This window comes from Rhinopithecus roxellana, chromosome 11, assembly GCF_007565055.1.
Source record: "Rhinopithecus roxellana isolate Shanxi Qingling chromosome 11, ASM756505v1, whole genome shotgun sequence".
In the NCBI taxonomy this organism is placed as follows: Eukaryota; Metazoa; Chordata; class Mammalia; order Primates; family Cercopithecidae; genus Rhinopithecus; species Rhinopithecus roxellana.
In genome coordinates this window covers 76,971,620-76,999,497 of record NC_044559.1, presented here as the reverse complement: position 1 = coordinate 76,999,497, position 27,878 = coordinate 76,971,620, and the positions used below count along the sequence as shown (strand labels likewise).

Genomic DNA, 27,878 nt, shown 5'->3' with positions numbered 1-27,878 from the left:
CTCCCTCCTGGAAATGCTTTTTAGTCTTACACTGTTGCTCAGGCTGGAGTGCAGTGCAATCTCGGCTCATTGTAACCTCCACCTCCCAAGTTCAAGAGATTCTCCTGCCTCAGCCTCCCAAGTAGCTGGGGTTACAGACATGTGCAACCATGTCCAGCTAATTTTTGTTTTCAGTAGAGATGGGGTTTCACTATGTTGGCCAGGCTGGTTTCGAACTCCTGGCCTCAAGTGATCCACCCCATTTGGCCTCCCAAAGTGCTGGGATTACAGGTGTCTAAAACTTTTCAATAAACTTTCACTCCTGCTCTAAAGTTTTCCTGGGTCTCTCACTCTGCCTTATGCCCCTTGGCTGAATTCTTTCCTCCAAGGAGGCAAGAATCAAATTGCTGCAGACCTGTACGGATTTGCTGCTGCTAACATCGACAGCATCTGAGGCTTCCTTCTGTGACTTATGTTCCTTATTCTCTTCTGATCATGGCCATTCACCTTTCTTTCCTTTGAACTCAACTCCATATTTTCCATTTGGGGTCAGAAAAATGTAGTATGTTTTTCAGTGCTCCTCTGCTTGTATAAGGGGTTCCTACTCATCTAGTTGGTCATATTTCCAGACCCAGAAAGTTGGTATGTAATACATTGTTAAACCTGAAAATAATTGTCTTACCACCAGAATTTCTAGAACAGAAGTCATACACTTGCAATGTTGGGATGAACACAACCCGCAGATGTGTTTTTGTTTGGCCTGGATACTTTTGGCCCACACTATGTTTTTTAAAAAATCTCACTGTAGGAGCCAACTTTTAAATATCAAGGGATTTCACATAAGAATCCAGATTTTCTAGTTTTTCTTTAAAAACTGAAAGATTTGGCAAAAGCAGCCCATCTTCCATCATAGTACAACCCACTGGAGTTTAGGAGCACCTGCTCTTCATAGTCAGAGCATATGTTCTGTTTGCTGGAATCTCTCTCCCCCCTCACATTGTCCTATTCAGCTTACTTTACCTTTTAGATGACCTGCCTGCCCTCTACGGAAGATACTCTAATTTGCTATTCTAGCCCTAAACTACAAATTGCATCAAGATGTCAAATGTGAATTGTTCTTGTAGACTGGAAGCTCCATGAGGGCAAGAACTGTTGCCAGCTTGTTCCCCACTTTATTCTCCACACCCTGCACAGTGCCTGACTGGTGGTGAGCATTCAATATTTTTATATTTTGAATGAATGAATTAAAGAAGGGATGAGCTATTCTAAAAATAAACAGCCCAACAGTCCAAACAACTCTGTGTTGGAAACCTCTCCAAAATGTTGGCAACACTGAAGCCCTTAATGTTTACATCCTGAGAATCATCCAGTCTTAAGTAATCACAGGCAGCAATGTAGCAAGTAGAAGTCTGTTACTCATTTCCCATATGGTTTTCAACAAGTCTCTTAATTTTCCTCTGTCGCCAACTCTCCTTTGGAGAATGGGCAAAAATACTTCTCTATTCAAGGAAATAACACTAAGATATTCCATGTTTCTCTGACAACCTGTGCTGTATATACATGTGACCTGGTATTGTAAGGGTCGCTTTTATGCAGCCAAGTCAGCATGGGAAAATCTTAAGTGCACCTGGAAAGAAGCTAGGGTGTAATTTCCAGAAATGGGTTATTGAATGACAGCTTCCCCTTTGGTCCAGTGAGAAATTTAATTTGCTAAGGACTCAACACAGGAAGCATTCGCCGATTAAAAATATGTCTAAACAGATGTTCTGCTGAGCCTGGAAGAAGGATCTTAATGCAACTGTCATTATTGGATTTTCTTGGATTACTACTATCTGGAATCGGAGTCCAAATAGAAGGATGTAATTATTTATTATGGCCAAGAGTCCTGCATTTGAAGAGGAGCTCAGGGCGTCTGACAGGATTTAACACACTGGGGTGGGGTTGAGGGGGGATAAAGCCCATTTAAATTCTCTGGCTCCGGGAGCGAGCCCTGTCCTCTCTGAAAGAGCAGAGCGGTTGCTGCTTTTCAATATTCTATTTCCAGCTGAAGGCACAGCCGTGTCATAAACAGAGCCAGGCCTGAGCCAGCCTTCTCCAGTGAGGAAGTGCAATTTTTAGATTAGGCAATTGGTCATTCCCACACTGGAAGTAAACACGCTGACAGCCCGGCCATCTGCATAACCCTCACTCCAAAGGTGACGGGTGAATTTGCACCTCACCTGCAGCAGTCTCGAAAGGCTGAAGGTCCCTTAGTAAATGGGAGACTAGATCATTCTGCACAGTGGTTCTCAAACCTGGCTGCACATTAGATTCAACTGGGGAGCTTTTAAAAAATTCTGGTGTCTGCCTCCCTGCTCTGAGACTGAGAATCAATTGGCCTTAGAGTGGAGTCAAGGCACCTGCAGTTTCTAAAGCTCCCCAGGTGATTACAAAGCTCAGTGAAGTTTGGGAACCACTGATACAGCCCAAAGGTTAAGATCAAGGGGTTTGGGGTCAGGGGGACTTAAGCTCAAGATAAATGCTGCCATTTGCTACCTATGTGGCTTTGGACAAATCACTTCCCCTTCGGAGCCTCACTTCCTGCTGCAGGGTGGTGGTGACCCAGGTAATGAATGTCAAATGCCTGCAGTGAGTAAGGGCTCAGTGTGAGCTGCCACAACGGCTATGAAAGTCTGCATTTGAGACGGGCTAAAAAGGAGGGCCTGAAGTTCGTGGGGCTCAGTTGTTACACCCAAGTAAACTGACATAAGTGATGTCAGGAATTCCAGCATCGAGCGCTGTTTTGCACCCAAGTTTGTGGGATGCCTGTCCTCTGGTTCAACCAGATTCCATTATTATTTGCTTTCACACAAAGCCCTTAGGAAATGTTACTGAAAGTGAAAGATCCATTCTCTTTCATGAAAATGGTTCTGGAAATCAGGCTCTATCAAAACAGTCACAGCTTCATTCATGGAGCCGTTGCACACTCCATTTCATTAATCCCATTATCAGCCCTGAAATGCATGCTGAGCTCTCATCTCCAGAGGAGGGACAGCCTTCTGACCAAAGGGTCTGCCGGAGGGGATCTGAGTGAGTATTTCAGCCTTTTCCCCCTCCCCAAAGCTGGAGGCACAAATCCCCACCGTCAGGGCTGAGGGGAGCCACATAATGCCAGGAAATAAACCTGCTGCCGAAACTGGGGGCTTCCCTCAGATCCTTTCTCCTGGCTGGGCGGTCTCTTTTCCTGGGGGTGGTGGAAGGGGGGCAAGTTGTGATTAAAGGGAACCCGAGATTGACACAACGTGTCTTATCTTTCATTCAAATGAAAGCAAGAGGCATCCAGGGTTGGTGCCAACAGCATCCTGAGGGATGGGATGGGATGGGAAAGATGGAGGGACTGGCTAGAACAGCCTGCCCTCACCTCACTTCGAGGTCTCCTTCCTCCTCAGGACTGCCCCGGATGCTTAAAGACATGCTTGTCTGCTGCTGTAATGCAGAGTGGAGGGACTGGCCTAGCCTGCACATTCCTTATCCTCTTCGAACAAACCAGGGCCATTTGGGGGAATTGCAGACTGGGGGACTGCTATCATCACCATCCCCGAAAAGCCCAAGATCTTCTGTTGCAGTGTGGGTGCTGTGCACAACCCCACTAGAGGCAGAATTTTAATGGGCCACAGCCGTATTCCTTCCTGTCCTCTGTGTTTCCATGCAGCTGTTGCACAGCTGTGGAATCCCAGTCCAGAGGTAGATGATGCACTTTCAATGCTGGATAATATCATTCCTGGAGGTGGAAGTGGGGAGAAGGAAATGGAAGAGCTACATTCCTTGAGCCTCTTTTAAGTTCCAGACACCTGGCTATGTGCTTTACATAAATATTATTTCTAATTCCCTCTAAACCTCATACAAGCAGTTAAACAACTTATCCAAAGTCATAGCTACTAAGCGGGTGAGCTGGGATTCAAATCCTAGTGTGTCTGACTGTCCAAGTTTATAGTTGGATCATTTTACACCCAACAAACCAGTAAATATCAAAAACTCTGACAATATCTATTGCTGGGGAGCAGAGGCAAGGGGAGAATGTGGTCTCCAAATATTCTCCAAATATGGCCGCCAAGTCCCCTTATCCCTGTGAGGTCATGCTGCTTCTCCCATGAAGAAGTAGAATCTATTTCTCTCTCCTTGAATCTGGTCTGGTCTTCTGGCTTATTTTGTTAATAGAATGTAGCAGAAGTAGCATTCTTGATGTTTCGAGTCCAGGCCTTAAATGGACTGGCAGCTTCTGCTCCCTCCCTCTGGGAAGCCAATCACCATGCTATGAAAAGTTTCGATTAGACAACTGAATGGTGACAGTCCACATGGAGAGCAGGGCCACAAGGAGGTACACTGGGGCACCAGAGGTGTAGCTAAAGTTTTTTTGGACCTTCCAGTCCAGTCCACCTACTAGATAAATTCAATCAAGTGAGTGAACCCAGATGGCATCAGCCAAAGAACCACCCCACTGAGCCCAGTCAACCCCCAGAATCATGAAAATAACAAACCATTGTTTGAAGTCACTAAGTTTGGGTGTGGTCTTTATGCAATAATAAATCACATAAATAAGGAAGAAAAAATGAGTGTGGCATCTTTGTCACTGCAGTGTGATGACAAACCCTGCTGGATTCATTCATGCATGCTCCATTTTTACCACTAAGTGCTGATCATTTGTGGCCAAGTGAAGAAGGACCATTGAGTACCAGATGTCTGGGGAACCCAAAAATTTATAAGTCAAAATACCCTTAAATAAGCAAAGCAGAAAAACACGGATCTGAAAGCAAGCCCTGCACGTAGTCCAAACAGCAACCTATATATATGCTAAGAAACAAATGCAGATAAGTCAAATGGGTGACTAAAGGATCTGCCTCTCTCTAAAAGAAGTCAAATTGAAGAGGAGGATCAGCAACCCAATAGGAAAATGGGCACAGGACAGGAAGAGGCGAGTCCCACTGACAAACATAGGAAAAAATGTTCAAAGTCACCAGCCGTCAGAGGAGTACAAATTAAATATCAATAAGCCACAGCTTACTTGTTAAAACACTGATAATGAGTTCTCCCTCCTGCTAGTAAGAATAAGGGGTAAGGAGTACATTTATAAGTTGCTATGGAAATGTGAATTGTTACACCTTTTGAAACACAACCTAGCAACATCTATTATAAGCATACTAAATATGTAAGGATATATGTTCAGAAACGTTTACTGCAGTCATTGTTCATGATGGCAAAAGCTTGAAGTGAACTGAATGCTAATTGATAAGGAAAACACTGAATAAATTATGATCCGTCCATACCAGGAATATCTACTCAAAAGAATACATTTAAGTTATAACAAGTGCCTTGGAGGGGTTGTGCCCATGAAGTATTGATGACAAAAGCATGATGCAGAAAAAGTGTGTATCAAATGTGATTCTATGTTTTAAAACGATGACAAGGCCTGTATCTGTATTTATGTTTAGATGTATGCTTATATGCCTCTATCCCTGTATATATATCAATGTATGTGCATGGAGAAAAATATGAAGGCTGTATACAAAGTCACTAGCATGCATAACCTGGGAAAGCGTAGAGGGTTGATATGTGGAAAAAGAACCCGAAAGGAGGTGGCCACATTAAAGGGAAAAGAAAAACAAGATAACACTTTTAAAAGTATGATGATATTATCACATTTATGCATTTGTGTAAAATTACATATATGCAAGTATATATGTAAAAATGTAAAATAGCATGAAAGCTGAAACACAAAATAAATTATGATTTCTATTTCATTCCTACAAAGACGTCCCTGAGACATAAGATTCTGGCATTTAAAAATTATTCCTTTTGCTTTGCTGTGAAGTTTGTGTAGAAGAAATACCACTGCTGGCCGGGCGCGGTGGCTCAAGCCTGTAATCCCAGCACTTTGGGAGGCCGAGACGGGCGGATCACGAGGTCAGGAGATCGAGACCATCCTGGCTAACATGGTGAAACCCCGTCTCTACCAAAAAATACAAAAAACTAGCTGGGCGAGGTGGCGGCCGCCTGTAGTCCCAGCTTCTCGGGAGGCTGAGGCAGGAGAATGGCGTAAACCCGGGAGGCGGAGCTTGCAGTGAGCTGAGATCCGGCCACTGCACTCCAGCCTGGGCGACAGAGCGAGACTCCGTCTCAAAAAAAAAAGAAAGAAATACCACTGCTGATGGTGAATCATGATTCCTACAGGGTGCAGGCCAGACAGAAGTCCAGAAGCCCCTCTCCTCCAGCACTGCTTCTGAACAGAAGAAGCTTCTCCAAAATAGGAGATGTGTCCAGTGATCTCCAAGCTAGAAACTCTTAAACAACCAGCAGACCACACTCAGGTCTGAGCATCTGCATACAGACAGGCAGTAGCGGTGCTTCCGGGCAGGCTCCTGGCTCTCTGCCCACAGTCAACCAGCACCTCACCTGCTTTCCACTTAGTAGCCCATGGGGTCTCTAGTCTACACCTCCCTCGCAATCCCCACTCCAGTTTTATTTTTCTTCTTTGCCTCCCTCACCCATTCATTCTCTCAGACACTCAGTTCCCAAAGCCACATAATCGGCCCCTCCCAGGTCTTCAGGGGCTTCGACTCACGAGCCATGCACAAGGCAGAAAAGTCCAGCCAAGAGAGCAGAGTTTATCTGAGAGCCATACTGTTCCTGACCACTAAATGCTGCCCTTCCATCCCTGTCACTGGCAGCATGCCAGCCCCGCTTACATCCACAGACTTCAGTGCTTCTAGTCCATTTCAGCCACTGAGATAGGAAAAGATTCCATAAGAGCTATCCAAGGCCAGGCACTAGGGAAGGGAGAATGGGAGTGACTGCTTAATGAGTACAGAGTCTGCTTTAGGGGTGATGAAAACGTTCTGGAACTCAATAGGGGTAATGATTACATAGCATTGTGAATGTACTTAATGCCATTAAAGGCTATGCTTTAAAATAGTAAGTCTTATGTCACATGTATTTTTCCACAACTGAGAGAAAACAAGGTACCCAAAGACCTGGTGAGGGCTCACATTACCCTTTCCAGCTTTCTTGGTGCCAGTGTCCGTGGCTGTGGCGTTTGGGCTGCTCTCAGATGCCTGCTCTTCAAACCCACCTAGAGGAATGGAGAAGAAAGAGGCGTGAGGACACATCAGCCTTCTCTGCATGAGCACCAAGGGATGAGGGAGCAAACCTGGTCACCTGGGGATGAGCAGAATCACTGTGGATCCGTAAGCTTCGTTCCACAAATCAACTGAGCCCTTACCACATGGCCCCACACTATTCTAGATGTGAGAGCAAAAACAAACCTGCTTTTTTAAATAACCACACACATCATTCACAAATTAATAAAAGAATAACTCTGCTGGATCAGCTCAAGGGCACCCAGAATCAAATTTACAAAGTTACCAGGCAACCCCAAAATCAGCTTCCTCACCCCCTCAACCTCCATAAGAAAGGCCAAATGCAAATAGCATCCTCTCTGGGCCTGGAGTCTGTGTGGTGCAGAACGCAGGGAGATGTGCCCAGTGCTGCTGAATACTCGATGTGTCCCGTGACTGCTGCCTTTGTTACCCTGTGCACTCTCTTGGCGTTCGGGTTTCCTCTGTTGGGTAAGTCTCCGTGTAGGAACCTACTGTGTTGACCTTATAAATTAGACTCCATAGACACTCTGTTCACGAAGGACAATGATGCTTGTACATGTTTGCCAGTAGCCATCATTTATAAACTGTGTTAACATTTGTCTCTACCAGGAATGTGGCCAATCACCAAATACATTTGACCTACTATGGGCCAGGGGCAGTTCCAGGCACCATGGATCCAGCAGTGAATGAGGCAGGTGAGTTCCTGCTATCAAGACATGTCCATTCTAAATGTAAAGTTGGACCATAAACCACAGGTAAGTAAATTCATGAATGAGATCATTGCAGGTTTGGAAAATGCTCTGAAGAAGATCAAATCCAGTATGTGATAGAATGTGATGGGAGGAGCTGCTTATCTGATAGTTGGAGAGGGGCCTCGGGGAGGTGGGATGGCAGTGAGATCTGAAAGGCAGGAAGGATCTGGCCATGGGGAGATCTGGCCAGAGCATCCTCCACAGGGGAAGGATCCAGAAGGAGCCTAGATGGGGATTGAGCTTGTCATGAGAGGCACAGCCGCGGTGGGCAAGTAGAAACAGGGCTAGAGAGGGAGGCAGGTCCACGGGGCCTTGCCAACCAGGCTGTGTTTTGTGACTTTATTCTCTTTGTCACAGGAACCCTGCAGAGGGTTTAAAGCAGGAGAGGAATGTGTTTTTATCTGTGTTTTACCAAGATTGCTCTGGGACACAGGCAGACAAACGCAGAAGCAGGCTGAACAGTCAGGAGCCTTGCAAGGGTCCAGGTGAGACAGGGTGGTGGTGTGGGCCGGACACTGCAGTGGAGGTGCTGAGACCTGTCGTATTAGGGAAGAGTCATAGGCAGAGCTTGCAGGTAGGGCTGGTGGATTCGATCTGAGGAAAGAGAGGGGCCACCAATGCCACCTGTCCTTGGAGTTCGAATAACTGGGTGGGTAGTGACACCAGGCAGCAGATTTGAGGACAAAGACTATGTCCAGGAGAGACTATTACACACACAAAACTACATCAAAACAACTGAATATGTTTAAACAAAACAATTATTCCTTGCATTTATTTAGAAACTTATAGCTTACAAGTCAGTTTCCCAGTCTCCCCTTTAACCCTGATTAGAACACTTCATGTGTAATCCCATTTTGCAGAGGAGAGAACTGAGACACAAAATGTTTAGCCCAGGGTTGCCCAGCCCATCAGGGAAGCTGAGGGCTCAGGACACAGTCTCCTGCTCAGACACCCAGTGGTCTTCCCTGTCCCCACAGATAAAGGCTTCCCGCACTACTCAACCAAGGCTCACGTGGCACCACGAGCCCAACCCCTGGGCCTGGATGACCCTGCAGACAGCCACGTGATCCTGCTCCCAACTCCTCACATGCAGGCCACCACTTTCCCTCTCTGTGACCGTGACCTGGGCAGTGGGTGCAACTGCCAGGTCTCCTGTAGAGAAGGTCCCGCTACAGCCAGGTGGAGATGGGAGGCTCCACGCCTGCATCCTGCTCGTTCCGCTGCCTCCGGGCCAACCTGGAATCCACTCACACACTCCCTGCAGCTGCCGGGTGTTCGCTGCCAGCTCCTGGCCCTTTGGGTATTCATCCAGTTGCGGCGATATCATTTCCTCTCAGGCTAAAGGTCAGGGGAAATCCTGATGGTATGAAATCGCTCAGCAGCAGAGGAATGTACCACCTGTGGCGTGGAGGCCAGCTGGGGCCGATGCTCTGGGTCTAGCTCAGCTTCACTCAGCTGTGCAACTGCGGTGAGGAACTTGGGTGTTAGTATTTTCCATCTGTCAAATGGGCTATTGCGAGGACCAAATGAGATAATGGTTTGTTTAGGCATTTGTTCATTCAACAAATATTTATCCAACACCTGCTACAGGCCAGACGCTGTGTCTACTGCTTGGGATACAATGCAGAAGAAACTGTACCCTGACCTCACGGAAATTATATTTTGATGAAGGGTAGGGGAGCAAATGACAAACAAATAGTGAACCAGATATTTAGGTCTGGAGGACGTAGGTGGATATCTGGAGAGAAGCATTTCAAACTATGTGAACAGCAAGTGCAAAGGCCCCGGGGTGGGAGTGTGCTTGGTAGGGGGAGGTGGGTACGACCGGAATGGAATGAGTGAGGAAGAGAGAAGGAGATGATGAGATCAGCAGGCAGTGGAGGGTTTGGAGGATCTGCTCATGTGGGGCCTTGCAGGCCATTCAGAATTTTGGCTTTTATTCTGAGTGAACTAGATGGGAACCAGAGGACATGAAAGGGCTTTGTAACTGCACTGGTTTTGTATATGCCAGGGATAATAAGTAGTGAATAGGAGTGGGGAGACCAAGTGCCCCCCAGTGATGGAGGGGGGAAAGAATTAGTGTTTACTAAGTCCCAATTACGGTGCAAACCATGTGCCAGGAACAGTGCCAAGTGCTTTTCCTCACCTTCAGTTTTATATTTGTAGTCTCATGAAGACCTAGCAACAAAAGGACCATGAACAGATGAGGAAACAAGGCTCCAAGAGGTGAAATGACTTGCTTGTCTTGAGGAAGCAGAGAGAGTTAGCAAAGATGATGGCTGGAGGTGGGTCCTGTCTGACCCCCAAGCTTGTACTCCTTCTCCCCAGCCTCAGTCATAGAAAGAACGAAGAGAACAAGGGAGGTGCCTGGTAGAGGCTGCTTATTCCCAGGGGATACAAGGGATTGCCCATCCAGGAGGTCTGTAAGAAGACATATGAAGTCATGGGTCTAGCTCAGCTTGAGATGAGGTTGGAGCCATGGCAGTTAAGAATATAGAGCCCTCCTCTGTCCTTATCAACAGTGCTTCTAGCACTGTCTACCGGGGACCTACCTGGAGTTAGTGTGGCTTGGCCACTCTCCTGGTGAAAACCCTTCCATGGCTCCCTGCTGCCCTTGGGATAGATTCCACCTCCTAACACCACTGATGAGGCCCTTAGTGATATGGCCCTGCCAGCCTCCTCCACCTGGTGCCTCAAGCCTCCTCTCCTACTCCCTCCACTGCCACTCTGTGCTCAGCTGCATTAAGTGACTTAGAGTGCCTTGGCTTTCTATTTTCCTCTTATTGCACACCTTCCTTAACCACACCCACCTCTTCATCTGGCCAAACCCTACTGGTCCTTCAAGTCTCCATGTAGACATCACTTCCTCTGAGCGTCTGCCCCCCTGCTTCTCTTGGGGTAAAAGTCATTCTCTCTGTTCCCACAGCCTCTGGACTTATTCACCACCCTCTCCACAAGGTACTGGGATCCATTTACTCAGTTCCCCATGATTTAACTTTTCACATCTTGAAGGAAGGGATTTTGCTTTGTCTGACAATGAATACCCAGCACCAGGCCTGGCACATGGCAGGTAGTGAGTAAAATATGGAATGGATAGATGAAGGGATGGATGGATGGGTAGGTGGGTGAATGAATGCATGGATGGATGGATGGATGGATGGATGGATGGATGGATGGATGGATGGATGGATGGACATACGAGTCACATAGGCAGTGTTTAAAAAGAGAAATCAATCATTTCTAACTCAGCTTAACTGTTGGAAAAAAATTGTCTTTATCAGCTTTTACGGAGAGAAGGAGGCAGCTATTCTTGGAACAATGGCTCTCAACTTTGGCTGCAATTTGAATCACCTGGGAAGCCTTTAAAAAAATACTAGTGCCTGGGTCCCACCCCCCCCGGAAGGTTCTTATTTAATTGGTCTGGGGCATGGCCTGGGAATGGAAGTTTAAAGAGCTCCCCAGGTGATTCTAAGGTGCAGCCAAGGTTTAGATTTGCCACTCAGAGCACCCTGTAAGAGGAAGCCTCACCTTGTGCTATTTTCTTACTCCCCACCTCTCTCCTCCTGAGCTCACCAGGAATGGAAGACATGGACTTGGAGATACATACTTTGAACACTAGGAAAAGCCATGTCACACATCGAAATCGATGAAAAGTGTTTCTCTGTTTCAATAAAAACTGGCAAACGAGTACGACAGGTGTGGCTCTGGCTATAACTGCAGCTGCAGGCACCATAGAATGAGGAAGACAGAAACAGCCTGAGGCAGACAAAGACTGAGGGCAAGGAGGGGAGAGCTTTCAGGGTATGGGGATGTATTTTTCCTTGGGTGTGATTGCAAGACAAAAAAAAATGCTTAAAAAAAATACGTATATATCCCCATATTTGATCTTTGCTTAATTACCTCTTCAGTGAGAGGATATGCAAAGACCTTGCAGATTTCATTAGTCACAGAGGTTTATTCAAACGTCTCCTTTGCATAAGAAACCCAGGCTTACAGCTGGTCTCTGGGAAAGAATGCCCTCCAGGCCTTGAAAAGAGAGCTCTGGGCCTGTTCAAGCTCTCACTGAAACACAGCAGAGGTCAGCAGCCCGTGATGCATGGGCCAGGCTGAAATGTTTCTGTCCAGCATTTGCAATTCAATCCCACAGTTTCCTTTATGGAACAATTCACTAAATTCAGAGTTGTTCTTTTTTCTAATTCACCATATAATTCACCTCCCAAGTTCAATTAAGAAGCAATCTGTTAGCAACTTTGGGAGCAAGCTGCTTTTCTTTGGGAAAGCCCAATTTTCTTCCGCTCTCAACAAAAAGTGCCTTAATTAGATGCATCATATGAGACATTGATGTACACACAACGCCCCTCCACCATAATTAATGAAATATTAACTGTATACACCCAAAGACATCTAGGCAGAAAGAGATGGGCTTTTCCAAAGCCCGAGGGGCAAAGCCTTGTACCATTAGATCAATATTGCCCATCTGAACAACAGTGACTGTGAATTCATATTCATTAATATAATTCATAACCAAAACTCTATATTAATTATTCCTTTCATCTCTTATTCTTAAAGACTAACATTACTTGGTCCTTGGTTCTCTTGTACACAAGAATACCTACCAATTTTTAACTGCCAGCATTTAACTTTAAATGCCAATTCTTTGCGGGTACCTCACATATGTTCTCTATTTAATCCCCAAGCCAACCTTCTAAGGTGGGTATTATTCCCATTTTATATGCAGGGTAACTGAGGCTTAGAGCAGTTAAGATATCACTAGGGACACACTGCCATTGGGTGGAGAAGCTGAGATTCTCTCCATATCAGTCTGATATCAAAGACCTTCATAGACATTACATACTAAAGAAACCTTGCAGGATGGCAGCCTTAGCTCTCATGTTTACTCACTTTTTAATACTTTATTTACAACTTTGACCCATGAGAGCTAAATCTATCATAAAACTGCAGTGCTTTACTTTAAGAAAAAGAAAAAATATATATCCAGCACAAGATCCTAAAAATCGCTTTATTCCTACTCCATTCATTCAGTACGCCTTGGTGGAGCACCTGCTTTGGGCAGCACCGTGCTGGGTTCCTGCAGGCAGTGCCTGCCCTCTTGGTGCCTGCATTCTGATGGAGGGGGTGGAAATTAACAATTAAAAAATGAGATCATTTCGTGGGATTAAGCACTTTGAGGAAACTAAAACACAGTTGTATGTCAGAGCAGTGGGGGATGGATGGGAGTCCTGGGAGGGTTTCTCAGAGTCGGTGACATTTGAGCTAAGTGATGAGAGGTGGATATCCATCTGGGGACAGTATTCTAGCAAAAAACAAACAAATGAAAACTGCAAGGAAAAAATCCTGAGGAGGGAAAGTAAGAGTTCAATGCGGCTGGAGCTGGGGCTTGCGAGCAAGAGGGACATGGGTCCAGCTCAGGGCCAGCTGGAGCAAGGCCCTTGAGTCTTAGCTTTCTGACCATGTCTTAGGCCTTCTTAATTTGCTGGGCCCTTAGGTCACATGTAATCTGCACAGCGATCCTGTAAATAATTACTGTTATTCCTCTTCTAAGGAGGAGAAAACCGAGGCTCATGAATAAGTTGTTCAAGGTCACCCAGGTAGTCGACGATTGAATGTGCATTTCAAGGCGGGTCCGTCTGACTCCAGAATCCATGCTCACAAAGCCTGCCCTCTACCCTAGACGGGTACAGGTGTGGCGGGAGCAAGCATCCCAGGGAAGGCCAATGAATGAATGAATGAAACATCTGCACAACTTTGTGGGAAAATTACCTGAAAGGCACATCAATCAGGTGAGGTTTTCATTATTCATTAGAAAAAAAATGAAAAGGCAAAGCCCTTTTAAAAGGCTGATTCAGGAATGAACAAGACAATCACTACAGCACTAAAGCAATCAATGTGTAATCTTAAGCAGTTCAATGCCAAGTAACTTCCATATCCACGCCAAATTTCATATGCTGCAGGAGGGAAAGGGAAAATGAGTTAAAAGATCATTGCCATATTTTGTTTATGAAATGATTTAATATTGGCAAGTGTATAATAAAATGGGAATGCTTATACACTTCTGGTGAAGGAGGGCTATAAATTGGTAACACTTCATGAGGTAATTTCACAGGACTAATCAAAATCTTTTAAAACAGGCAATAAGGCTGGGTGCAGTGGCTCAGGTCTATAATCCCAGCACTTTGGGAGACTGAGGTGGGTGGATCACGTGAGGTCAGGAGTTCAAGACCAGCCTGCCCAACATGGCGAAACCCAGTCTCTACTAAGAATACAAAAATTAGCCAGGCGCGGTGGTGCTCACCTGTAATTACAGCTACTCAGGAGGCTGAGGCACAAGAAACATTTGAGCCCAGGAGGTGAAAGTGGCAGTGAGCTGAGATCACGCCACTGCACTCCAGCCTGGATGATAAAATGAGACTCTGTCTCAAAAAAATAAAATGAAAATAAATAAAACAGGCAATAACATGACTTCTAGATACCTGTATTAAAGAATTAATTGGCAATGAAGTCAAAGGATGTTCATCTCAACATTTTGTATAATAAAAAAGGCTATAGCAACCACACCCCCAGTGGGGGTGGTAAAATAAATTATGATATAATAGAACACTATGTAACCTTTTAAAGTGTTTTAGAAGAAAGTTTACTAGGTGGGAAAGTGCTCAGATTATAAGTCAAAAAACAGGTTAGGTAATATAATTCAATATAAATTCAGTATAAATTCAATAGAATCCAGTATGATTCCATCTTTTCTTTAAAAAAAAATGCAACAAAAATATGGAAAAAATGCTGGATGGAAATCACCACACTGTCCACTGTGATTATCTCTGGTTCGTGACTCTGGGGTGAATTTTATTTTCTTATATACTTTTGTAATTTCCAAATTTTGTTCAACATATTACTTTATAATCGGGAAATAGAGGCTTATTTTTTAAAAGAACTAGATTACATTATACGCTATGCCTGCACTTTGTAGTGTGCGCCTGCACACACACACACACATACACACACACACACACACACACACACACACACACACAGTTGTCAGGGAAACCTTTTTCTGATGGTAAAGAAACATAGTTGTGTTTATGCAGATGGAAAAGTTGTAGTCCAATCTTTTTTTTTTCCTGCTTTTCTGCTCTGATCACTGGAAAAAAATACCGAGTCCACACCTTGGCAAGATGGAGGAAAGATAAGCTTTTGAGGGGGAATGAGATGGAATCTGCCGGTGCTTTCTCTCAGACAGTGCTGGGAGGGCTCTTCTGAGATCCCATCTCCCATTCTCTAGTCAAGATCACTGGCTCCTGCCTGGGTCCTGGCACTGGCTGATGAGGTCTGGGAATTTGTTCCTGCCCCCAGGCAGAGGCCCTCATGCAAATTTGAGCTGTTTCCAGTGCCTTCAGCCAGAAGTCCATTTTGCTTGGTGTTGGACCCTCCTCTCCTCCTGCATGCCTGCATCTGCATTCTCCCTGTTCTCTGGTTGTTGGATGAGTGACTGCCAGACCTTCCCCTTAGGCATCTCTTAGAGTACCTCTGTTGCTCACCTGGCATCAAACCTCCAGTTCTCCCCTGGCCCCTGGACTCCAGGTATCCTTGTCTACCTGGTCCATTATCTATTACATCTTTTATGGCCTTGGCTTCTTGGCTGTGCCCATTATTTATTGCTGTATATCAAACCATCCCTCCTTATAGGGTTGTTATGAGGATTGAGAGACAGAATACATCCGAGGCGGAAAACAATGCCTGGCCTGTAATCAGCACTCATTGAGTTAGTGATCATAGCTATTATTATTCTCCTTATTGACTCTAACTGTTCTGAAGTCTGAAGGAGCAGTATAGATTGAAACAATAAGCCATATTTTATACCTGAAGCACCACAAGCTGAGGAAGAAGTTCAAGTTCTTCTTAAAGCAGATTTAACAAAACCAAGTTTAGGCTGAGAACCCATGGACAGTCATTGATAGTGAAAGGAAGGCTTCCCACTGTTCCCCAGGCATGGTATTTCTGTAAACCTTTCTCCATATGGTGCTTGCCCATAACAATGTGAGATATCAAATAGCAGTAAAAAAATTAACTAATGATAAATTAGCCAGGCGTGGTGGTGGGCACCTATAGTCTCAGCTACTCGGGAGGCTGAAGCAGGAGAATGGCGTGAACCCAGGAGGCAGAGCTTGCAGTGAGCCGAGATCATGCCACTGCACTCCAGCCTGGGTGACAGAGCTAGACTCCATCTCAAAAAAATAATAAATAAATAAATAAATAAATAAATAATTTATTAAAGATATACTCTAAGAAAGGACTCAAGTGACTAGGTTATATGGAGTCATCCTGTTATCCCTGGGACAGTGAAGCTGATTGGCCAAGATATACTGGGTAATTGTCAGAGGTGTTTGAATCACAGCAACTGCATCTCAAATAGGGGATGGGTAAAATAAGGCTGAGACCTACTGGCTGCATTCCCAGGAGGTGAAGGCATTCTTAGTCACAGGATGAGATAGGAGGTCAGCACAAGATACAGGTCATAAAGACCTTGTTGATAAAACAGGTTGTGGTAAAGAAGCCAGCCCAAACCTACCAAAACCAAGATGGCCATGAAAGTGACCTCTGGTCATCCTCACTGCTACACTCCCACCAGTACCGTGACAGTTTACAAATGCCATGGCAACGTCAGGAAGTTACCCTATATGGTCTAAAACGGGGAGGCATGGATTATCCACCCCTTGTTTAGAATATTATCAAGAAATAATCATAAGAACGGGCAACCAGCAACCCTTTTGGGCTTCTCTGCCTTTTATTCCTTTACTTTACAAATAAACTTGCTTTCACTTTACGGATTCACCTCAAATTCTTTCTTGTGCAAGATCCAAGAACCCTCTCTTGGGGTCTGGATCGGGACCCCTTTTCAGTAACATAATGGCTTCCAAATTGCAGGCTAGGGCTTCACTGAGGAAACTGATCGTGTTTATTGGTTATTTTGTATGTGCCAAGGACTGTGCTTGCTACCTTATGAGCATTTCCTCATTTAGTTCTTAAGCACAGTCCTGTGAGGTAGAGTCTATCACTAGCTTTAGTTACAAATGAGAGAAGTGAGGATTAGAAAACATTAAATAACTCACCAATAGGCACACAGGTAGTAAGAGGCAAAACCCAGATTCAATCCCAGGCCCATCTGACTCTACCGATAGCCTTTATAATACAAGGCTAGAGATTCCAGCCTCAATCCTCGATAGCAAATATCCCAATAGGAAAGGTCAGGAAAATCCTAGCTCCTTGTTCCCTGGGCAAGACAAAAGGTCACCTTCACAAGGAGATCTTTCAGAGTGCATATCTCAGGGATGATTCTGAAGGCTCACAGACACATGTGTGTATTCTGAGGTGTGAAGTTCCCAGGAGACGGGGCAGGGCCTCTAAGGAAGAGAAGAGAGGAGCTGGCAAGGAGAAGAAGGCAGATGACAAATGAGGCCTGAGTCCCCAGGGAAGCTGTCCCTGGTAACCCGCTCTCTGCCTCCCCAGGGTAACCCCATTCCACCAGGGGGCTGCCCTAAGGGTACGGACAGTCAGACCTCTCAGCCCCCAAACCAGGAATCAGACCAGAAGTCCTTGAAGACTGAGCAGGTCCTTCCTCAGGAATAGAAAGCTGTCCCCTCCAGACATAAAGGAGGGTCCCTTCAGTTCCCGCTGAGCTCAGAACCACTGGACGCCCTCGGAGCCATCCAAGGTGCAGACCTCTGGCCAGGGCTCACCACCTGCCTCAAATCAAATCAGATCCACAATGTGCCAGGGTATGTGAGAGACACAGCTGTGACCCAGGCACTGCCCGCCTGCAGGAGCCACAAGGCACAAAGAACAGTGCAAGCAACCTGGTGAAGGAACTCATACTCCCAACCTGGTCCCCAGGGGAGCTTGCTGGAGGCAGCATTAAGGAGAAGAAGGTTTTCAACAAACAGAGATGGGAGGGAGTCATTTAGGATAGAACACAGAAGGGAAACAACACGTCCAATTTGGTAGCACAGCCTTTCTGACCCCAGTAGTTTTGGCATAATACCTAATTTCTCTGAGCCTCAATCTTCTCATCCATACAAATCGGTATAATAGGTGCTAACTTTTCAGGTTGTGAGCAGCACCTGATGCTATGTCTGGTACATTGAGGGACCCAGACATGGCCTTACTGATGATTATTCTTTGGGTCGCCTGTCCAAGCCTCAACCTCCTGTATCTTGGTGACCACACTGCAGCCTAGGCTGTGGGCAGGACCACAGCTGAAACCAGCCTCCCTGCCTCCTCAGGGAAAGCTTTTCCCAGGCCCCAGCCTGCTGCACCCCAGCCTCCCTCTATGCAGGACTGCCCGGAACTCACCTGGCTGAATGACAGCTTGTCTCTGTCCTACCCCATGGTCCAGACTTTAGCAGGGTGTTCAGAGCACATTCTGGTTTCATTTAGTCGGAGAAAAGGGAGAGGGAAGGGAAGCCAGACAGGAAGGAAGTAGCTGCTCCTTCCTTCACAGAAACAACTGTCAGCTGAACAGCCACTGGGGCCTGGCTCTTTTTGGTTCAGTGAAAATGTAGAGGGAAACTCCTTTTCCTCAAGGGTTCTCAGGGGATTCTTAAGGGGCCTCTAGTTCATGTAGACTTCCAGAAGTTTCTAAGTGGGGTGCTTTCTGAAGCAGGAAGGAGTTGGGTATGGTGGCTGTGGAGCCATAGAAATGCTTGGGGGTAGGGTGGGGAGATCAGACCACAGCCTTCACAGCTGAGGGTGAAGAGGAAGGGGCAGCAGGGATCTGGGCACACAGCGGGACACTAGTTAAATTCTTCCCAGAGATGCTGAAGGCCAAAAATTGGACTGGAGGCTAAAAGCCTAGGAGGAAGATTCTAGAATAAACTTCTCAGCCTCCATTTGTTTCCTTCATGCCCACTGGGCATCATCAGCCATGATCTCATTTATTTGCTTACATTTTTATTGTCTGCCTCGCCCACACCTTCTAAAATGCAAGCTCCATCTCCTTTGCTGGTGCTTCCCCAGCTCTCGGACGGTGCCTGGTGCCTGGCCTACAGGAGGTGGTGGCTGCTGGGGATTGGGGTGGGAGTACTGGGGATGGGGGAATGGGGAAAAGGGAGGCTATAGGATGTGAGGCCAGCAGGACGTGGATGCTGCTCGCCAGGCAAGAAACCATGATGTTCCGAGGTTTGGCAGCACTGTGGGGAGGGGGAGGAGAGCTGCTCAGGTGATGAGACGACCACTATCCTCCTGGATGGGAGGAGATGAAGGGAAAGCCTTGCTTCGCTCTCAGAGACCTGACAAAGGCACCCACTTGGCCATTCTTCACACTAAAATGTGTCCGCCAGGCATGGTGGCTCACATCTATAATCCCAGCACTTTGGGAGGCCAAGGCGAGTGGGTCACCTGAGGTCACGAGTTCGAGACCAGCCTGCCCAACATGGAGAAACAAGGTCACTACTAAAAATACAAAAATTAGCTGGGCATGGTGGTGTGCACCTGTAATCCCAGCTACTCAGGAGGCTGAGGCAGGAGAATCACTTGAACCTCGGAGGAGGAGGAGGTTGCAGCGAGTCGAGATTGCAGCATTGCACTCCAGCCTGAGGGACAAGAATGAGACTTAGTCTAAAACAACAACAACAACAAAAAAGCATTAGCCAGGCGTGGTGGCACACACCTGTAGTCCCAGCTACTAGGGAGTCTGAGGTGGAAGAATTGCTTGAACCCAGGAGGCGGAGGTTGCAGTGAGCCAAAATCATGTTACTGCACTCCAGCCTGGGCAACACAGCAAGATTCTGTCAAAGAATAAAAAAGAAAAAAGAAATCTGTCAATAGAAAGGAAAATTTGGCCAGGAGCGGTGGCTCACACCTATAATTCCAGCACTTTGGGAGGGCAAGGTGGGAGGATTACTTGAGGCCAAGAGTTCAACACCAGCCTGAGCAACATTGCAAGACCCTTGTCTCTGCAAAAAAATTTAAAAACAAGGAAAAAACAAGGACAAAAGAGAGCCCAGTCACAGTGATCAACATAAGAGACTTGGAATAACTTTAGTAGGAAATGTGTATAACTGCAAGAGGAGAATTATGCATTTTTATTGCAATTTATGAAAGTGATAAATAAGTAACAGAGAGAGATTCCATGTTCCTCAATGGAAGGGGTAAATGCTATGAATGTGTCATTTTCCCCAAATGAAGTTATGGGTTTAATGCAATCATGACCTACATTCTAAGAGGATTTTGCTGGAATCCTCTCATGTTTTTGTAGAAAGTGTTCCTTAAATTCATCAAGAAGAATAAATAGTGAGACTCCTCAAGAAATTTCAAAAAATCAAGAGCAAGGGCAATGAAGAAGGATGTACCCACCAAATATTAAAACACACAAGGCCGGGTGCAGTGGCTCACACTTGTAATCCCAGAACTTTGGGAGGTCAAGGCAGGTGGCTCACTTGAGATCAGGAGTTTGAGCCCAGTCTGGCCAACACAGTGAAACCCCGTCTCCACTGAAAATACAAAAATCAGCTGGGCGTGGCGGCACACCCCTGTAATCCCAGCTACTCAGGAGGCTGAGGCAAAGAAGAATCACTTGAATCTGTGAGGTGGAGGTTGCAGTGAGCCAAAATTGTGCCACTTCACTCCAGCCTGAGTGACAGAGCAAGATCCTGTCACAAAAAAAAAAAAAAAAAAAAAAAAAAAAAAAAAATATATATATATATATATATATATATATATATATATATATACATATACATATATAAAATATATAGCAGCTAAAATGAAAAAACACATGGATGGCTGGATATAAATGCCAACCCTATATATAAAAACACACTGTGGGGGCCGGGCACAGTGGCTCATGCCTGTAATCCCAGCACTTTGGGAAGCCGAGGCAGGTGGATCACGAGGCCAGGAGATCGAGACCATCCTGGCGAACATGGTGAAACCCTATCTCTACCAAAAATACAAAAAAAATTAGCCAGGCGTGGTGGCAGGCACCTGTAGTGCCAGCTACTTGGGAGGCTGAAGCAGGAGAATGGTGTGAACCAGGGAGGCGGAGCTTGCAGTGAGCGGAAATCATACCACTGCACTCCTGCCTAGGCAACAGAGCAAGACTCCATCTCAAAACAAAACAAAACAAACACACACGTGATAGGGGAGACATCACAGACACAGGTAAAATATGAAATAGATGGCATTGAGATTATTATTTAGAAACTGGGGGGTGTCAATCCTACCCCAAAGTAAAACCCAAATGGATTGAAAGTATAAGAAAGAAATTTCAAGTACAAACAAACCATATGGAAAAACCCTACCAAAAAATAAGTTATTTCCCAAAGCTACAGTATGAATAATTTTTTAAGTTTAGAAGTTTAAGAAAATTTGGTTTGACATATTTAACTTCAAAAGCCTTAAAAGTTTGTATAATATTTCAAAACCTTTGTATGTGTTGAGTAATTTCCCAAAATGAAAACAAACACTCATACAAGGGAAAATATCTGTGTTGAAGATAATAAATGGTTACTATCCATATTATATAATTTGCCCATGCAAATCAAGGAGAAAAACTTTGTATCAAATAGACACATGTACAGGGGAAATTGGTAAACATATCACAGAAGAAATTCTAATTTAGTAGATGCTATATATAGACTGAATGTTTTTGTGCCCCCTCAAAATTCATATGTTGAAATTGTAACCCTCCAATGTGACAGTATCTGGAGATGGGACCTTTGAGAGGTCACGAGGGATCAGTCCTCATGAATGGGCTCATGCCTGATATGTTTTGGCTTTGTGTCCCTTCCCAAATCTCATGTCAAATTGTAATGTCCAGTGTTGGAGGAAGGGCCTGGTGGGGGTGATTGGGTCATGGGGGCAGACTTCCCCCTTGCTGTTCTCATGATAGTGAGTGAGTTCTCACAAGATCTGGTTGTTTAAAAGTGTGTAGCACTTCCACCTTCTTTCGCTCTCTCCTGCCACCATGTGAAGATGTGCCTGTTTTCTCTTTGCCTTCCTTATAAGTTTCCTGAGGACTCCCCAGCCATACTTCCTGTACAGCCTGTGGAACTATGAGTCAATTAAACCTCTTTTCTTCATAAATCACCCAGTCTCAGGTAGTTCCTTATAGCAATGTGAGAACAGACTAATACAGTGCCCTTATAAAAGAGATCCCAGAGAACTCTCTCGTCCCTTCTTCCATGGTACCACAAGAAGATACCATCTATGAACCAGGAAGCAGGCGCTCCACAGACATTGAACCTGCCAGCACCTTGATCTTGGACTTCCCAGCCTCCAGAACTGTGAGAAATCAATTTCTGTCATTTATCAGTCACCCAGTCTATGACATGCTATTATGGCAGCCCTAGCCAACTAAGGGAGTAGATAATCATGTAGAAGACATTTAGCCTTGGGAGATGAAGATAAAAGCAAAAACAAGGTACCACTTTCCAGCTGTTAAATTAGCAAAATAAAAAATTTAATGGTGTGGCTCAATCATGAAGAGTCTAGTAGAAGTAGACTTTTCATTGTGTGAGCAGTCATTTATTCACCAAGTTTGTTATGCATCTAAAATGTGCCCATTGCAGGACTAGGCACTGGGAATGCACCAATACATGAGAATTCACATACCTCAGGCAGAGCCTGTGGTCCAGTGTGGGAGAAAGAGGAAGCAATGTGGGCATCCGGAGGCTGCCTGGAGAAGGGTTGACTGATCTGGATGGAAAGACAGGAGGGGAGTGGCAAAGACCTTCCACACATGGAAGTAGAGATGAGGGCAACCTACAGAGGGGAGGCACAAGGCCTCAGCCCAAGCTCTGCCTGAGTCTGATCCTAGCATGCTTTTCCAACTTCTCTCCCCAACTCCCATGTCCCACCCTCCTGCCAACCACTCTGGACTCTACACTTCCTGTGCTGCTCAGTTCTCACTGCCAAGTTCTCACCTCCATGCCTTTGTTCAGCCTCTGCCCTCCACCTGCAATGATCCTCCTGCACTGCAACCCTGATGAAAATCCTTCAAGGTCCACCTCAATCTCTTCCATGAAGCCATTTCTGTCCTCTGTGCTTCTTTTACATCTCTTCCATGGCCTTGTGCTCATGCATTAATTCCCTCATTTGACAAGCTTCTATAGGGCATCTCTGTGTGCCAGCCACCATCCCAGGCACCAGACAGACAAAAGCAAATCAGATACAGTCATCACCCCCAAGGAGCTCCTGATGCTCACCATATCAGGCCCAGAGTATAATTCTCTGTGACCCCATCTATCACCTCTATGAGATGCTCTACTTCTTAAGAACTGGAGCAACATCCTCTGCATCTCCACCCACATGGTGTTCACAGCAGACAAAATATGCCCAGGTGAAGTGGACTGAATTGGATTGACCAGTACTTGCATATATTATCTCAGTTAATTCTCACTGCATTTGTGTGGGCCATTGTTATTGTGAGGTATTATTATCTGTAAGTTATTATTATCCCCATTTTACAAATGAGGAGACTGAGGCTCAGTGAGGTAGTCCTTGGCCTGTGGTCACTGTGGTGGTGAGCACAGCTGAGAGGGTCTGCCTCCCTGCCCAGCCCTTTGCCTCATTGCTCCTTCCCCTAGTGTTGTCATAGGAGCAGAGATGGAGAACGAAAACCTCCAGACAGTGCAGAATATTCAGTGAGGTACTTTTGTTCTGCAGAAATAAGACACTGTCAATTATTGTTACTTGCAGTAGTTATGTTCTCTAAAGTTGCTGTGAATAAAGATCAGTGGATGATAAATGACAGAAATTGATTTCTCATAGTTCTGGAGGCTGGGAAGTCCAAATTCACTGAACTAGTGAACACCTAACCACTGCTCCCAGGGGATCAATATAAAATCTAGTATAAAATATAGTACTGTCTACTATATACTGCACAACATATAGTACTCTATACTACACTGGTCACAACATTTTCATCAACTGATAGATACATAACCTTGTTTTAAGTGTGTTTCTGTTTAAAGACATCTAATTTAATATCTATCATTAGGTCATTAACATTGGATTTCCAGCCAACAGCATGGTATTTATAACTCATGCCTGAATGAATTTTATCTAACAGAGGGACTTTCTCCATAAGGCACATCACAGCCATCTTGCAATTAGGAACACCGCTAGTCAGCACTTCAGCACTACACTTGGGGGCCATGCTAAATAGCAAAATCACCAACAAAAAGCACAACAATGCTTAAAATATGGCACTAAATATAGCAGAAGAGGGACACTTGTTTACAGTATGTGAGTTGAAACAAGAAGGCAGATCATCCAGACTCAGCTGGGAACATGCAAATTGGGAGACTCAGATTTTTCCTTGCTTTGCACATGTCTGTGAATAACCAAAAAAGTGCCATGAATATTGATTTTTAGGGTTACAAATAAATGTTTGCAATAGGCAAATTCTCGAATATGAAATATGTGAGGATCAACTGTACCTCACTAGAGAAGACAGAAGGGAGAGGCGTTCGATTTAATGGGTCCAAGGACCCCCATGTAGTTCCCGAAGCCAGCACTGATGTGCTCATTGTGGCCATGGCATCTGAGGCATTGAGCCTGCAGCTTCCCACTGCATCAGAGCAGGAAAGCAAACGAACTCAGCAAATGAAGCCAGCTCTCATGACCCAATGTTCACTTCAGAGTAATAAAGGAGAGCCCCTGAGAAAGAGGCCAGTGCTAGCCCGTCAGCAGCAGGTAGTCAGGCACTGGAAAGAACCTGAAGCTGAGATTCATGACCTGTGTTCTCCCAGCATGACGGACCAGACTTCGGGACCTCAGGCAAGCCAAGGACTCCTCTGGGTCTCCGTGTCCTCAACTGTGAAACGGCAGAAGGAGCCTGTTTAGTTCCACAACTGACACAAATTAGAGTTGTGAGGGGGCTTCAAGCACCACCCAAATGTAAAATGCCTTTGCCAGGCTCAGTGGCTGTGACAAGTGCATGCTGAGCCACCAGTGCACCCAGTTCCCTCAGGACCTTGGTCTACACATACAGGATGCCATCGAGCAGGGCAGGCACAGCTCACGGCCCCACGTGGGAAGTGAACCTGTCACCTGGCCTCATTAGTTTGTCAGTTGGACCAAATGAGTTAAAACTAATAGATGGAAAACAGTCATCTACTAATAAGTGGACTAGCCAGGGCAGCAGAACTGAGTTCTGTCAGGGCTGAACCAGGGCAGTGAAGAGCCAACCAGGAACTCAAAGAAAGAAATGAACATCCAAGCCCTCTCTCAGGGCACTAGAGGAGCCCAGAGCTTTGAGGCAGGAGCCCAGAGCCTGCTGAATGGAGACCTTTTCTGTAGAAGCTGCCAGAACAGGCCAGGTACGGCGGCTGACGCCTGTAATCCCAACACTTTGGGAGGCCAAGGCACGAGGATTGCTTGAGTCAAGAGTAGGATTGCTTGAGTCAGGAGTTCAAGACCAGCCTGGCCAACATTGTGAAGCCCCATCTGCACTAAAAATACAAAAATTAGCCAGGTGTGGTGGTAGGCACCTGTAATCCCAGCTACTTGGGAAGCTGGAACAAGAGAATCATGTGATCCTGGGAGGTGAAGTTTGCAGTGAGCCGAGATTGTGCCACTGCACTCCAGCCTGGGTGACAGAGCCAGATTCCAACTCAAAAATAAATAAATAAATAAGAAGAAGGAGAGGAAGAAGGAGAAGGAGAAGGAGAGGGAGAAGGAGAGGAAGAGGAAGAAGGAGGAGGAGGAGGAGGAGGAGGAGGAGGAGGAGGAGGAGAGGGAGTGGGAGAGGGAGAGGGAGAGGGAGAGGGAGAGGGAGGAGGAGGAGGAGGAGGAGGAGGAGGAGGAGGAGGAGGAGGAGAAGGAGAAGGAGAAGGAGAAGAAGAAGAAGAAAGAAGAAGAAGAAGAAGAAAGAAGAAGAAGAAGAAGGAGGAGGAGGAGGAGGAGGAGGAGGAATAAGAGGAGGAGGAGAAGGAGACGGAGAAAAAGAAGAATGAGAAGGAGAATAGGAAGAAGGAGAAGAAGAAGGAGAAGAAGAAGAGGAGGAGGAGGAGGAAGAAGGAGAAGAAGGAGAAGAAGGAGAAGAAGCAGCAGCACCTGCCAGAACATGGAAAGATTCAACCTGTGAGCTGTCACAACTCCAGCTCCCCTACACCCTAGAATGTTGGCCTTGTGAACGGCAGCAGTGCAGGCAGGGATGGATTGCTCACTTAGCGCACGCAAGCCCAGGGCAGGAAGCAGAGTGGCCAGATGGCAATCAATCCAACAACTCTAAGCTCCCTGGAGGCAGAAATGGTGTATTCCACCAAGGGACTTGCACAGTGCTTAACATGATACTGCTTCTGTATCAATAGTGTCTACATCACCTGCTTTCAAACAGGCTTGCAATTCCTTTTAAGAGAAGACATATCCATAATACATGTTTTCAAATAGAAATAAAAAATTCTTAAATGTAAACAGAAATGCAAATAAATATACCCCAAAACAAAGTTAATGCAGTTTGAGGACTGAACACTGAATTTAAATCTGAGCTCTGAAAAGCAGAAAGGGTTGCCTACACTCAGGGATTAAATCTTTCTCACTACCTGATTTATCCTTACAAAAAAATCTTAGGATTTTATCACATGGTCTTTGCATAAATGCAATAGATCCAATGAAGATTTACAGATGTCTCAGAAGGCAAGCCAGACTCATTAGGTCATAGAGTAGCAAGGAACTCAGGAGGTCAAAGAAAGGAAGAGACCAACTCCAGCCCTGTCTCAGGGAACTGGAAGAGAAGGGCAGAAAGAGTAGCAAGGAACTCCACCCCCTGTCCTCGACCTTTGTGGGACAGATGTCGGCTCTGTTCAAGAAGAACTGCAGAGCAGTGACCTTAACTTTAAGAGAGAATGTCGGTAAATTGAGGTTAAGGTAACCAGTGCGTTCTTGGGGGATGGCATTTGTCAGTAAAATGCAATGGTCCCTTTGTTTTAGAGAAGTTAATACCTACTAACGTAGTCCCCCCTCACTGATTGACTGGGGCAGGAAGAATCTGTCTGATGCTAGCACATGTACAGGGCCATAAACCATCCCATGCAAAACACTGAGTGTGTTCTGTTTGTCTTTTCTGTGTCCCATCCTACCCCAGTGCCATCTAGTGCCCAGGACATGAGCATCTGTATTACAACAGGTTACAGAGACTGAACCCTCAAGAAAAGGAAGAAAAGAAGCTCCAGAAGAAGAATCTTCTTCCAGACTACCTGGCAATAGCTGAAGCTCTAGGATCCTCCTTCTTTAATGAAGAAGGAAAAAGCGGCCTTGACCAATGTCATGGGACCTGAATTAGGACCCAAGGTGGTGCCTCTTACCCACTGGCCCAGTATACACACCTAAATACCTAGAGTTGGCAGGGGGAGAGGCAGCAGGGAGCATGGGAGTGAAAGGGGTTGGGTGTGAAGATGAATAGGAAGTGGTGGGGACTTCGGCTCACCATGGAGTGCAAGCCATTGTTATGCAACTCTGTTGATTGTTGCCATGTGGGATTGCTGGACCAGTGTGGCCAAATGTTCCAGCTTTTCAGGAGAAGCCAGAGTTCTGGATTTTTATGAGAAATCTGATTTTTAAGTGTTGGCAGTAAATTAGAAAGATGCAAGCACTACAAAACAAACAAAACACATCTGCAGACGAGATTTGGCTGGCAAGCTGACCACGCAGGACCTCTCACTTGAAGGTGAATGGGAAAGTCATGCCTATAGGTGATGCCAATGTCAGAAGAGAGAGGGAGTCCTTGGGCAATGGCAGCCAAGGTCCAGGGATGAAAGAGGAGACAGAGAACCTGGGAAGCAGAAAGCAAGGAGCGGCGGGAGCTAGAGGTGGGTGGGACCAAGTTCACCAGCTCAGAGCCAAGGCCAGCTGGGCCTTTCCTCAGTGTTTGTGGGCAAACAAGGCTCCTTAAAGAGTACCAAAGAGAAATAGGATGACCAGAACACAGAAGAAGATTCCAATGGCAACTTTACCACCATCACCTTCTCTCTCTTGATCTCTTTGGAAACCACAGAAA

General features: G+C 45.7%; 1 protein-coding gene across 1 annotated transcript in view; it reads right to left on the bottom strand.

Annotated features, from left to right (window-relative positions):
- TLL2 (tolloid like 2) overlaps nucleotides 1-27,878 on the bottom strand; it is a 148,646-nt gene that overhangs the window by 72,693 nt on the left and 48,075 nt on the right. Inside the window, exon 3 of the mRNA XM_010389582.2 lies at nucleotides 7,007-7,084. Coding sequence (XP_010387884.2) covers nucleotides 7,007-7,084 — 78 coding nt within the window. The remainder of the gene's footprint in view (nucleotides 1-7,006; nucleotides 7,085-27,878) is intronic.